Genomic DNA, 13,469 nt, shown 5'->3' on the forward strand with positions numbered 1-13,469 from the left:
TTCAAAAAACTCTGTAATCCTCTCAGAACGCTCCAATTATACTTGTTAGAAATATCTCCATGTCTTTTTTTTGTCTCACAATGTTAAAACTTGTATTTTTAGCTTAAAGTTGGTGCTTTAAAAATACATTTCATGACCTTTCCAATCTTTTCTAACAGTCAGTATCCAGTAGCTTTAATTCTGAAGCACAAACTGGCCTATGTATCGTTTCAGCAATGCTGAACCTGTAATGCTCTATATAATTAACTGAACCCAGCAGTTAAGGTTTTTCATATATTAAAAAATCAAATATACCATCTCACCAAGACAAGCTTTTTGTAAGCTGCCTTAGGCTAGGGAATAGATTAAAGAAGACAGAAAAGATAGAGGAAGAGAGAAGGAAATCAGAGATTACGGTCATTTTTATTTAGTTAAGAGCAACAAATGAGCCTTGGTGGAGCAGTGGGCTAATACCTCCTTAAGTAACACCAGCTGCCTGCAATTAGTGCAGGTTCGCATCCCACCAGGCTCAAGGTTGACTCAGCCTTCCATCCTTCCGAGGTAGGTAAAATGAGGACCCAGATTGTTGGGGGCAATAAGCTGACTTTGTAATAATGCCGCTTGGGGGGGGCGAAAGCCCTAATAAGCAGGCATATACATAGAATGAAGGCTACTGCTAAGCTTGTAAGCCGCCCTGGGTCTTCGGAGAAGGGCGGGATATAAATGGAATTAAAATAAAATAAAAAATAAAAAAAAAATTATGATTCGCATAAATAATTTAGCAGTTGAACTGCTACAAAAAAAGCTATTATAAATACCGATGTGTTTAATGCTGCTTATTTATTCAATGTCCCCTAGTTCTATTAGTTTTTCATCGGCATCCTTAAAATTTCAGTTATCAATATTATGAAGTAGCCTTGACTAAACGGTATTTGCCATGTTCTCCTTGTTGTTCCCAGACCTTCAATTTCAATTGGAAGATGTGGTGACTTGTAACCCAAATCAAGGATAAATATTCAAAGAATTCAGAAGCCAAAACGATGCTAGGGATTGGGCTTGTTTAAGCAAGAGATAATGTTACTTTATGCACAAAGTAACATTTATTAGATTATAAAACTAACATATGTTCAGCTATACCTATGCGCAAAATGGACCTGTCAGTTTTTCATCATGAGTAGTATAAATAATTTTTTAAAAAAATACTTACCTGAGTCTAAGGCATTTTAAATCATCCCTGGTAACATAGCAGAGTACATCCGTCAATGTGTATTCTTCTGCTAGAAACTAAAAAAAATAAAGGCTTAGTAAAAGTTATGCTGATGGAGCTGCAAGTTATTATTACGTTTTTGCCCTCAGTTTTTTATAATATGCCTAATTAAACAGGTATTTGTCCTGAAATGCGAAATTTATCCTGAAATGTTATCAAAATGTTTAATACAGTACAGGTAGTCCTCAACTTATGATCACAACTGAGCCCAAAATTTCTGTTGTTAAGTGAGACATTTGTTAAGTGAGTTTTGCCCCATTTTACGACTTTTCTTGCCACAGTTGTTAAGTGAATCATTACAGTTGATAAGTTAGTAATCTGGTTCTTAAATGAATTGGGCTTCCCCGTTGACTTTGCTTGTCAAAAGATTGCAAAATGTGATCACATGATCCTGGGACACAGCAAAAGACATAAATATAAACGAGTTACCAAGCATCTGAATTTTGATCACATGATCATGGGGATGCTGCAAAGGTCATAACTATGAAAAACAGTCGTAAGTCATATTTTTCAGTGCCGAATGGTCACTAAATGAACTGTTGTAAGTCAAGGATTATCTATATACATATAAAGCAGATTAATACAATAATTCATTTTATGGCACATCACGTTTTATCACTGTTGCAAAAACTAATCAATACTGAAATGAGCTGAATTCTCAAGGTCAGCCACTACAAAGAAATATAATCAAGCACTAATGAAGTAATGCTATTTAAAAATTAGGTTCTAGGCCTAGCACCTAATTTCTAGGTGCTGGTGATGACCTATAAAGCCCTAAATGGCTTGGGTCCGGGATATCTGAGGGAACACCTGCTGCCAGCATCAAGTTCCCTTTGTCCAGTGCGCTCCCACAGGGAGGGTCTGCTCAGGGTGCCGCCGGTAAAAGATTGCCGGCGGATAACACCCAGGGGGAGAGCCTTCTCAGTGGGTGCGCCTGCCCTCTGGAACCAGCAGCCCGTGGAGCTCAGGACTGCCCCCGACCTCCGTTCATTCCACCGGGACCTGAAGACCTGGCTCTTCGAGCTCTCTGGCCCAGGCTGAGAATTTTAATTTTAATTTTAATTGGAGTTTTTACTTTTTTTTCCCCAGGGATTGATGTAATTTTTTAAATTGTTTTTAACTTTTGTATTTCTTGTTTTAAATACCCTGTAAACCACCCTGAGTCCTTTGGGAAAGGGCGGTATATAAATCTAATAAAATAAATAAAAATATTGAATGTAAAAGTTATTTATTTATTTATTTTTGGGACTTATATGCCGCCCTATCTCCCGAAGGACTCAGGGTGGCTAACAACAATAAAAGACAATAATACAAATGTTAAAAATTAAATTAAAGCCCCAATGATAAAATATTAAAAACATTTTTAAAAATCCCTATTGTCAGTCCAGGTCAGCCTGATGGAAAAGAAATGTTTTAAGGCCGCGACAAAAGGACCGGAGGTCCGGGGCCATCTGGAGCCCAAGGGGAAGTTGATTCCACAGGGCTGGTGCTCCCACAGAGAAGGCCCTCCCCCTGGGGGTCACCAGCCGACATTGTCTAGCCGATGGCACCCTGAGGAGGCCCTCCCTGTGTGAGCGCACTGGGCGATGGGAAGTCGCTCCCGGCAGCAGACGGTCCTGCATATATCCTGGGCCTAAGCCATGTAGGGCTTTAAAGGTAAGAACCAGCACCTTAAATCTCATCCGGAGGGCAACCAGTAACCAATGCAGCTCATGCAGGAGGGGTGTAATATGGGAATATCGGGATGCTCCCATCACAACCCGTGCGGCTGCATTCTGCACCAGCTGGAGCCTCCGGGTAGTCTTCAAGTGCAGCCCCATGTAGAGAACATTGCAGTAATCTATATGGGAGATAACGAGTGCATGAGTGACCGTAACCTTTTTTGACCACTTTTTTATTTTTGTTTTCTAACTTTTCAAACTTGTTTTCTAACTTTTGTTAGAAAAACCCTCTGAAGAGATTTCACTAGCTTGACTAGTCTAACTTAACTTTTCTCTTTGAATGGAGATACCAAAACTAACGAAGCACCAGCTGCTGAAGTATCTGATGACAAAGAAGCCAAATCCGAGTAACAGATTTAGCCCTCTTCATTTCCATCATTTGGTATTTGTACCTCCATACTGTATTTTTAAGAGATGAATATTTTTATTAACTATTTTATAAATGCAGGGTTTTTTTAGCATGAATTTAATCATGGAACATCTTCACCTCAGTTACTTGGACTTCAAAACCAACCAACCAACCAACAACAAAAACATTGTTTTTAAAATGTTGTGATTGTCATAGTTTGTATGGTATCCAGAAAGAATCAGTGGTGGTAGCTATTGACTTCTATCAGTATATAATTCCTTTGTGTGTCAGTCATACAGAATTCAGATTTTAATTTTGACCCTTGTTACGTGTTGTATGGTTTCTTAACATAGGGAGGTCTTAAAAAAATACACAGAAAACCACAATTGTGTCAGACATTCTGGTGGTTCTGTGACTTGCTTTTATAAAGAAGGTGAGATATTTTCATGAAAAATCGTAAGCTGGAAACTTGTAACCCAAATACAGTATAGTTTTATTTTGTCACATTTTGGAGAATATTATTAAAATATGTGTTTAATGAAGAGAAGGACGAGGGGGGGACATGATAGCAGTGTTCCAATATCTCTGTCTGCCAGAAAGAAGAAGGAGTCAAGCTATTCTCCAAAGCACCTGAAGGCAGGACAAGAAGCATTGGATGGAAACTAATCAAGGAGAGAAGCAACCTAGAACTAAGGAGAAACTTCCTGACAGTTAGAACAATTAATCAGTGGAACAACCTGCCTCCAGAAGCGGTGAATGCTCCAACACTGGAAGGTTTTAAGAAGAGACTGGACAGCTATTTGTCTAAAATGGTATAGGGTTTCCTGCCTGAGCAGGGGGTTGGACTACATGACCTCCAAGGTCCCTTCCAACTTTATTATTATTATAATGTATTTCTGTTAAAGAGATAAGCAAAAGCCACACTTCATACTTAAACAGGGCCATATGCATGGCATGGGGGGGAGGGGTAAAAAAAAAGTTTGTCATAGAAGATGTCATCTTACTTGAAAAAAAGTAAGTTCTGGCATTGGGGGGTAGGTAGGTAATTTTACTTTGTAGAAGACCCAAGGAACGTATTTCCTACCCTGTTTATAGTTTCCTTGTCAGCACCATGAATTCTCAGCCAGCTAATAAGATCTGGATCCTCAGTTCCTCTATCCTGTGTACTAAAGTGAGAGACAGACAAGCCAGGAATATCTAGAAAAATTTTGACACGAGTTAGCATAGTTATAAGATGATATGCAATTCCAAATGTAGCTACACTTTTTCCAGACTAATACATAAAAATTGTATATCACACTCCACTCTGAGGTGTGCAAGATTAGTTGAACTGGAATTACCACCACCCTCAGCAAGTATTGTTATAATGGTGCAAACTGGTTGGGGATGATGAAAGTCATAATGAAACACATTTGGAAAACACCACATGATGAGAGACTGGTATCCTTAAAATTAGCCCTGTACACATAAGTGAAGCATGAAGGATTATGAATTTTAGTACTGGGTTGGTTTTAAGTATGATTCTAACCATAATTAACCTTAATTAACTGAAAAAATGTTTTCAAGAGAAGGAGTCTCTTCTGAAAGTAGTACAAATGCTATGAGCATTTTAGTCATAGTTTGGCGGATTACAGATAGAAATCTATACTGAATTCAATTAAACTTTCTTGGCTTTGTTTTGGAATTCTCTCATAACACTGTAAGAACTGCATGCTAAATCGGACCAAAATCAAAAAGATCCAGAATTCCATTTGTATCAGTGGCCATTCAAAAGCAGAGATAAAAATAAAAATGCAGGAGAAGATAGTTGCTGATATGCCTTTTCCTAGTACCCAGAGGTGGTGTCCAATCTTGGCAACTTTTAAGACTTGTGGACTTCAACTCCCAGCATGGCTGGCTGGGGAATTTTCACAGGTCTGAAAGTTGCCAAAGTTGGATAGCCCTGGGCTACCGTATATAATTATTTATTAATATAATCTGTAACTGCTTTCCCATCTATATAGGGCATTGCGGCTGGCTAAAGCAAGCCAGTAAAAACCAATAAACACTTAAGAAGCTCTTTAAAAAAAAAACCAAAAAATTTAGCTTAAGGAAAAAGTCTTGACTCCTTTTTGGAAAGCAGAAAGTTGGGAGAAGGAAGGAAGAAGAAGGTCAAGCCCTATTCACCCTTGAGAAACTGAGCAGCAGTTAATTGTAATGAAATTTTTACTCATCTTTATAATAATAATAAAAAACTAGTTCTTGTTTTCCTTGAGAGGAGTAGGAAACACATACACCCAGGTGCTTTTCTATGCTTCCTTCCTGCTCACGATCTTGCTGACATCACAATATATCCTTCCTGGATACCTGGAAAACTCTGTTTTGCTCTCGTCTAGACAGCTTTTTATTCATTACATACATATGTTAATTTTCCAAACAACGTGTGAGCTGAGTTCATAATCTATTAATACGTATACAAATTTCACTCTTTGGTTTTCTTCTCCAACCAATTATAAAATAGTATTCCAGCTTTCATAGTATTCTGTTTCTTCTTTGTCTTTTAATCTCATAGTTAATCTGTCCATTTCTGCACCTTCCAATATCTTCTTTACTAATTCCTCTTCTGATGATGGTACTCGTTCATTTTTCCAGCCTTGTGCATAGCTTATTCTTGCTGCAGTTATCATATGTAAAACCAAGTGTGCATTTTGTTTATTAGTCTAGACCAGGGGTAGGCAACCTCGGCTCTTTTATGACTCATGGACTTCAACTCCCAGAATTCCTGAGCCAGCTTGGCTGGCTCAGGAATTCTGGGAGTTGAAGTCCATGAGTCATAAAAGAGCCGAGGCTGCCTATCCCTGGTCTAGACAGCTTTAACACACAACATTCTATGAGCCTCAGTTGACATTCCAGTCCTATCAAACATGATTCACTGTGGGAGAAGCCTCTTCCAATTGACACATACAGAGATCTGGTTACTCCATGCACTGCATTTCCACTTATTTTTTTTCTTTTCGCTGTGGACCAACTGGATTTTTTTCCCTGTGGAAACTATGGGATGACTTATTGACCATTGTGTGTGTGTGTGGGGGGGGGAACTAGACATTTTTTGGTATCACTTGGCTAATGGCTGTCAGGTGGGCAAAGGCAATTGAAGAGCTGAAAATTGAGAAAGGCATTTTACCTGTGAGGATTGATGAGTATACCTTGTATACTACTAGAAAATGTTAACATAAGGAGGCAGGGCTCCTGGTAGTAATAGCCACTGAGAAACCAAATGAAAGAGATGAGTCCTTTCCTTTTCCTTGGAAAACTGAATCCACTAGATTGAATGTATTAAAAGGCTGTGGTTGTACAGGGGTTAGAATGCAATACTGCAGGCTAATTCTGCCGACTGCCAGCAGTTTGAGTCCCACCGTCTCAAGTTTGACTCAGCCTGCCATCTGTCCAAGGTCAGTAAAATAAGGACCCAGATTGTTGAGTGCAATCTGCTGATTCTGTAAACCGCTTAGAGAGGGCTGTAAAGCACTGTGAACCGGTACATAAGTCTACTTGTTATCGCTAGTGCTATTGCTATTAGGACAAGGACTGGTTAGCCAATTTCAGGGCTTTCAATCTTTACACCGAGGCCTAATTAAAAACAAATGTCTTATAAAAGCCAGATAGTGATAGTGATCTTCCTTTACAGCCAAAAAAGAGTGCGGAGTAAGAGAGCAGATCGGAGGCTGGATGGAAGGGGGTAGTCCCATAGAAAACCTGCAGAACCAATTGGAATTGCAAGCTGACTCAGACCTTGTCAGTTCAAGTTGTCTCCATCATGTATATCAGGGGTGTCAAACTCACAACGTCACGTGACGTGTCGCGACGTATTGTGACTTTCTTCCCATTGCTGGCAATGGGGTGGGCGCAGTTTCGGCATGATGCATCCGGCCCGTGGGCTGGCAGTTTGACACCCCTGATGTATATTAACATATGGTATATTGCCTCTGGAGGAGAGAGAAGAGGGAAAATAACATTCACATAAAAACCTACAAGTAGATGATGAGCTGCAGGTGGTGGCATGCAGAAATATACTGCTCAAAAAAATAAAGAGAACAGAAAATAAGACATCCTACTATTAAATACAGTACACTGTGTTTAAGTGTTCCCTTTATTTTTTTGAGCAGTATACTATCTGGAAATGGGCAATGGGCAATCCTTATACAGGGCTGAAAAACATATGTGATTTAACTTACTCATCCCTTTTGACCAAAAAGGGGGGAAAAAATCTGAAAAAGAAGCAGAGACTTCTTCTTAGCTAATCCCACCTCCTTTCATGTTCTAAATAGGTGTCATGTTTTTATTTCAATTGATTAACTGCCTAAAAGGAACTTTTAGTTGGTGAAAAAGTCCATCCCAATGGGGGGGGGGGGAAATAGCAGCATACTGGAAGCAGTAGGTTGGAAGGTTTGACTATATTGGTTTGGAAAGTGGTGGGAAGAACAATTACTTTTGAGGAGTTCAAATAAGCACCTATTGGTTGAGTCTTAAGCTTTAGAAGCTTGATCTCCTGTTCTTTTTCTTCTATAGCATGGTGAAGGAGGGCTTGAAATTCTCTTTCCTTCTGCACTAGCTCTTCTAGTAATCTGTTAGAAATGAAAGGGAAATGAGAAGGAGTTAGGTTTATTTATTTGTTAGGAGCAAATCAATATTTTTGAAAAGTAAAGCTGCTACAGTATTGCATTAGTAATGTTCAAACACCCTCCCAATATCCTCAGGCCATTTCAAGATAACTCTACTGTCTACCAGGAACAGGTTATTTGGACCGCAAACACAGAAGGCCCTTTTGTGCTTACATGTGACTAACATCCCCTTAAGTAAATTCATCTATTTATTTTATTACATCATTTCTCCCTGCCTATTGCATAAGTATTTCTAGGCAGAACACAGCAACATCATGAAGAAATCGAGCCGATTAAAAATTTCGTTGGAGAAACTATTCAAAAAGCTAAGCTGTGATTTATGAATGATCTTGGCTAAACTGTAAGATAAACCAATAGCTTCAGCACAAGCACAAATCTTGAACAGTTTCCAGTGTTTTGTTTGCAGGGGAAGAAAAAACTAAAACATAGCAGCTGTTGGCTAACTAGCCAAATGAATCCAGGAAAATTCCATCTTTTAAGTTATGAAGAAAGTTGTGTTTCTCCATAAAAGAGCTAGTGTAGAAGTAGGAGATACTCCCAGATTCTAAGCTCCTACCGGAATAATAATAGATGGAAATTGTTGTCAGAAGGGCCCTTACTGTACTGTATTGGCTGTTAGTCTGCTTCGGGTGCAATTCCCGGTGTTATGATTGATGAAGTCCTTTATGGCTTGGGGCCTGGCTACTTGCAGCAAAAAGTTACTCCCAATCAAGTCTGATCACTCCAGGCAGCGTCTACTAAAAGTGTCCACTTCACGTGTGGTGCAGTGGGAGACCACTTGGAGGGGGAAGGTGCTTTCTGCAGGTGCTGCCCTCTTGTGGTACACCCTACTACTAGTTCTAAGAACTCTTGTCTTCTTGCTATTAGGAAATTGTTTTTTAAAAAACCAAACCTCTCAAAAGACATTTAGAACTAGGGAGTAAGGAACGGTTGTAACTGAGATGATTGGTGGTGTTATTAATGGGATTAATATGGCATGCAATTATAGCTGCATGAGGATAATGTGAAAGTTATCTTACTGCAATACGGTTACTTATGATTTTTCACATAATTTAAATATTACATGCACTCTTTTAATGTTTTGCTGTAATTTGCCTCAGTAATATCCTACTGAGACAGTGTGCCCTGTCACCTTCCACTGATTTGGGGTGTGATTGGTGCATTATTAAAAGTGGATTGAAATAAAGTAAACTGGTTGATGAAGGTAACCTGAGACAAAATCAGAAAAAAAATTCCACATGATACATGGATCCGTGTTAAAATCTTGACCCAGTTTTGTAAATAGGGGAAATTTCGACTCACCTATTAGTTTCCAATTTCAGCCTCCCAAGTTGAACATTCAGAGATCTCTGGGCAGCCTGAGAATCATGAGAGACTGTCGAACTAAGGGTGCTCACTCCTGAGGTAGCTACCGCGTCATCCAATACAAGGCAAGGAACCTGAACAGCTGTGTCAGGAGCATGTTCCTCTTCAGCTTCAATCTCATCTTGATCTGCATTATCACTCTCAGATGCTAAGCTGAAGTGTGTCCTCAACTCTGTAAGCAATTTAATTGTTTATTATCACAACAATGAAATTGGAAGCAAGTATGATGACCTCAGAGCCACTATTTATCTAGATAAACTTAAAAACACTTTTATATAACAAGTTGAGATTACTAGTCACACTGAAGCGGACATGCAACTCCTGAAACAAGAGATTCCAATGTACCTGTACTAGTCATTAACAGCAAAAAAAACACAAACAAAACAAAACAAAACAAAAAACCCCTCTTCGTTATTTTTGAGAAATTTTTAACCCTCTTGTGTTCCCTCTGACCTCTGGATTCTGTTCACAGGGTCCTTAGAGCAGGGGTAACCAACCTTTCTTGGTTGGTGGACTGGAGGAAAAGGGAGAGGGAAGCATTTTATATGCGTGCATGCATGCGCATGGGGCCGTGAGCACTTGCATGCCGCAAATGTGATGGGGCTAGCGCCCGCATGATACACACTAACCCTGCCCAGTTCTTGTGTGGCGCAGTGCCTTGTGGCACAGTGGCGGCCATTTTTGCACCTTGCAGCACAGCAGTGGCCCATTTTTGTCCCCTGAGGGGCGGCAGTGGCGTCCCATTTTTGCATCCCGAGGCATGGCAGCGTCCCATTTTTGTGTCCTGTGGTACAGCGGCATCTCATTTTCACACCCTGAGGCACGGTGGCAGCCCATTTTTGCGCCCTGCAATGGAGCATCCTGTTTTTGTGCCCTGCAGCCGTGGCGCTAGCACAAGTGAGGGGGTGTGTGCGCACACGTGAGCACACTGGCAGGTTGGGGGGCCCTGCCTTAGAGGACCTGACTCTCCTAGAATCTAGTGTAGATATATGTTATTATGACTGGCAGAAATTTGTCACATGTCGGCAAAATTATTTTTTTTATTTGAAAACTAAATTTTGCTCGTTGCTGTTTCTGCAATATTTTAAAATTCAAGATGATACAATCATTTCCTCTCAAATTTGCTACTGCTTGCATGTCTTCAGTCACTCTCTTATGAATGATATTGGAGAGCGAATCCCTTTGCTTTTTCTTTTAACCTTTTGGAAAATGAAAAGGACTGCAATATATCTTGAAGTCTTGGCTGAGCATATTTTCCAACAGATGACCAAATAACTGAAACCTCTCATTATTATTATTATGCTTCTCTACGATCATTCTATAAAATGGTTTAGGAAAGTATTATCTAGATCTTCTGTCTCATTTGGTGGTCCAGAGCATAGCCACACAGTAAAACGTTGTTTCCTTTTCCTCCTATTCCTATGCTCAAATTCCTGGATATGTGTGGGCACTTCTTTCACATATAAATATAACCTATAACATATAAATATAACCTATAATATATGCTTGGCCTTTGTCTTTCCCTTTAAATAAATTATACCCTTCAGTCCTTCTTTTCTACTCACCAGATTTCTATTTCTATTTCTATTTTATTAAATTTGTATACCGCCCTTCTCCCGAAGGACTCAGGGCAGTGAACAGGGCATATATAAATAGCAAATACAAAAATTAAAAAAAGAATTAAACAATTGCCCAGATAAAAAACAGTAACAATATAAAAAACCCATTAAAAACCCTAACGTCCCCCATCAGGCCAGGCCAGCTTGTTCAAATAAATGGGTCTTCAGACCCATTTAATACCTGCTAAACCATATTTATTTTCCTGCATTAAACGTGTTCCTCATATTATGTACATTTATGTAGACACACTGGAAATTTCAAATCACATACCTTTGTCTATTCCTTCCTATATTCATTCACATGCCCATTATTCAATTGCCTCAATATTCTGCATACTCCTCCCAGTCCCAATTCCAGTAATTGGCATTGCATTATTTTCTGGACTCCTTTCCCCACACAATTCAATTAAAGCTTTGCAGATAAAAGTATGCGAGATGATGATGACTGAAATCTATATGCCACCAACTCCTTCCGTTTTTATGAGGCACAGCCCATTTGTTGCCAGGAGTCTCTTAGCAAAGAACACAGACTACCGTATTTCAACACGGCATCATCCTCACTGTTAGCTATTCACTTCCAATATTTTTCTCTTTCTTTCTTCTCTGGCTATATCCTTTAACACAAAGAACCGAAAAAACCCCCTTGTGTCCCGGGCTTCTTTACCAACCGCCTTCTTTGCAGCGCCCTCAAGACTGTGTCTCTATCATGTGTTCCAGTTTGAATTGGCAGAAAGGGATGAATGTGCCGAATCACCCCAAAGTTGTTGTTATTTTTTCAAAAGGTAACTAGACTTTCTTGGTTTTTTCCCCCCTTGAAAATCAATCAATCTCAACAGAGCTGGAAGGGACCTTGGAGGTCTTCTAGTCCAGCCCCCTGCTCAAGCAGGTGTCCCTATATCTTTTAAGACAAGTGGCTGTCCAGTCTCTTCTTAAAAACTTCGAGTGATGAAGCACCCACAATGTCTGCATTTGTTGTTGTTAGTTGCAAAGTCGTGTCCAACCCATCGCAACCCCATGGACAACGTTCCTCTGGGCCTTCCTGTCCTTTACCATCTTCTGGAGTCCATTAAGCTCAACGTCTGTATACTCTCAGCCTATCCTACTTCACAGCTGGGGGTGTGCCAGATATGTGCCACGAGCTCTTTTTTTAAAAGCTGGGATTAAAAATGTTACACACGATTATAGTTGGAAGCAGTTCGTTACACTTCTCATCCAAGAACTCTTGGATTAAACCAAGGAAGTCCAGTTGCCTTGTGAAAAAAACCACCTTTGGGGACAAGCATGATTGGGATGATTGAGAATTTCCATAGACATACCTTTACCCACTGCATTCAAATTTTTCCCTGACATACTCAACTCTAATTTCCATACAACTGGCTTGGTAAGACCAAATTCTTAGACATCACCATTTTCGTATTTTTTTAAATCAAATCTTCATGTCTCAGAACAAACCATGTGCTACCCATTTCCTTTCTACCAGCACTTTCGTATCTTAAACATTCTCCATCAGTTTTTCCATTTTGCTAAACATTTTCTAAAGATTTATCATTTTTTTTCTTTGCTTTTAGATATAATTTGCTATAATGTGCTTTTCTATATCAAACCTAACTATCTTGGTTTTGATAGATTAATTTTCAGATTCATAGTACTTGTTGAATCGTACAATCCAAAATTTAATACACATAACGGGATCACACCAACAGCATGATCATGGCACCTACATACTAAAGTATATTATCTGGTTTGTCTGAAATGGTATAGGGTTTCCTGCCTGAGCAGGGGGTTAGACTAGATGACCTCCAAGGTCCCTTCCAACTACTACTTCTTCTTCTTCTTCTTCTTCTTCTTCTTCTTCTTCTTCTTCTTCTTCTTCTTCTTCTTCTTCTTCTTCTTCTTCTTCTTCTTCTTCTTCTTCTTCTTCTTCTTATCCTACTCTGATGTACTTAGATTTTCCGCACTGCCACTATTCATATCCTTTCAATCAGAATTCCTGCACACAACTTAGTTTCACTTTTCAGTTCCACTTTTTGACATTTCATTATCATTTTCACACAATTATCAAAAACACTCTACCAGAATTTTATCCCAAGTTATTACCTTCATGTTTAATTCATTTCAATTTGCCAAAGGCTCACTGCTATTTCTTTTCAGCCACTTAAAACAATGTACACTGTTTTATTTTTATCAAAACAGCCATTCTTTGCAACTAAGTTTAACTTCATATTACACTGTATCTTTATATGCATATATTCACAACTCAGAAATGAACAGGAATATACAAATATATAAAGTATGGCAAATCCAGCAGCTTTTTCTTCCATGTTAAGTATACAGGTAGCCTAGTTCAGAAAATTATTTTAAAAAGTGAGAAATATCTTACCAGGTACCAAAATTGTAATAGCAGTCTGCACAGCTTTACGGATTATGCTATCCAGAGCAAACATCCAATGTGGTTTAATATTATGTGTTCGTAGAACTTTATTTACCTGGAAAGAGATACTAGAATTG

General features: G+C 39.1%; 1 protein-coding gene across 1 annotated transcript in view; it reads right to left on the bottom strand.

Moving 5' to 3' along the window:
- The window catches only part of MAP3K5 (mitogen-activated protein kinase kinase kinase 5), a 115,246-nt gene that overhangs the window by 698 nt on the left and 101,079 nt on the right, over positions 1–13,469 (bottom strand). The window contains exons 26-30 of the mRNA XM_083368242.1: positions 13,342–13,447; positions 9,280–9,514; positions 7,808–7,920; positions 4,401–4,513; positions 1,187–1,263 (exon numbers count right to left, since the gene is read on the bottom strand). Coding sequence (XP_083224368.1) covers positions 1,187–1,263; positions 4,401–4,513; positions 7,808–7,920; positions 9,280–9,514; positions 13,342–13,447 — 644 coding nt within the window. The remainder of the gene's footprint in view (positions 1–1,186; positions 1,264–4,400; positions 4,514–7,807; positions 7,921–9,279; positions 9,515–13,341; positions 13,448–13,469) is intronic.

This window comes from Vipera ursinii, assembly GCF_947247035.1.
Source record: "Vipera ursinii genome assembly, chromosome: 1".
Lineage (NCBI taxonomy): Eukaryota > Metazoa > Chordata > Lepidosauria > Squamata > Viperidae > Vipera > Vipera ursinii.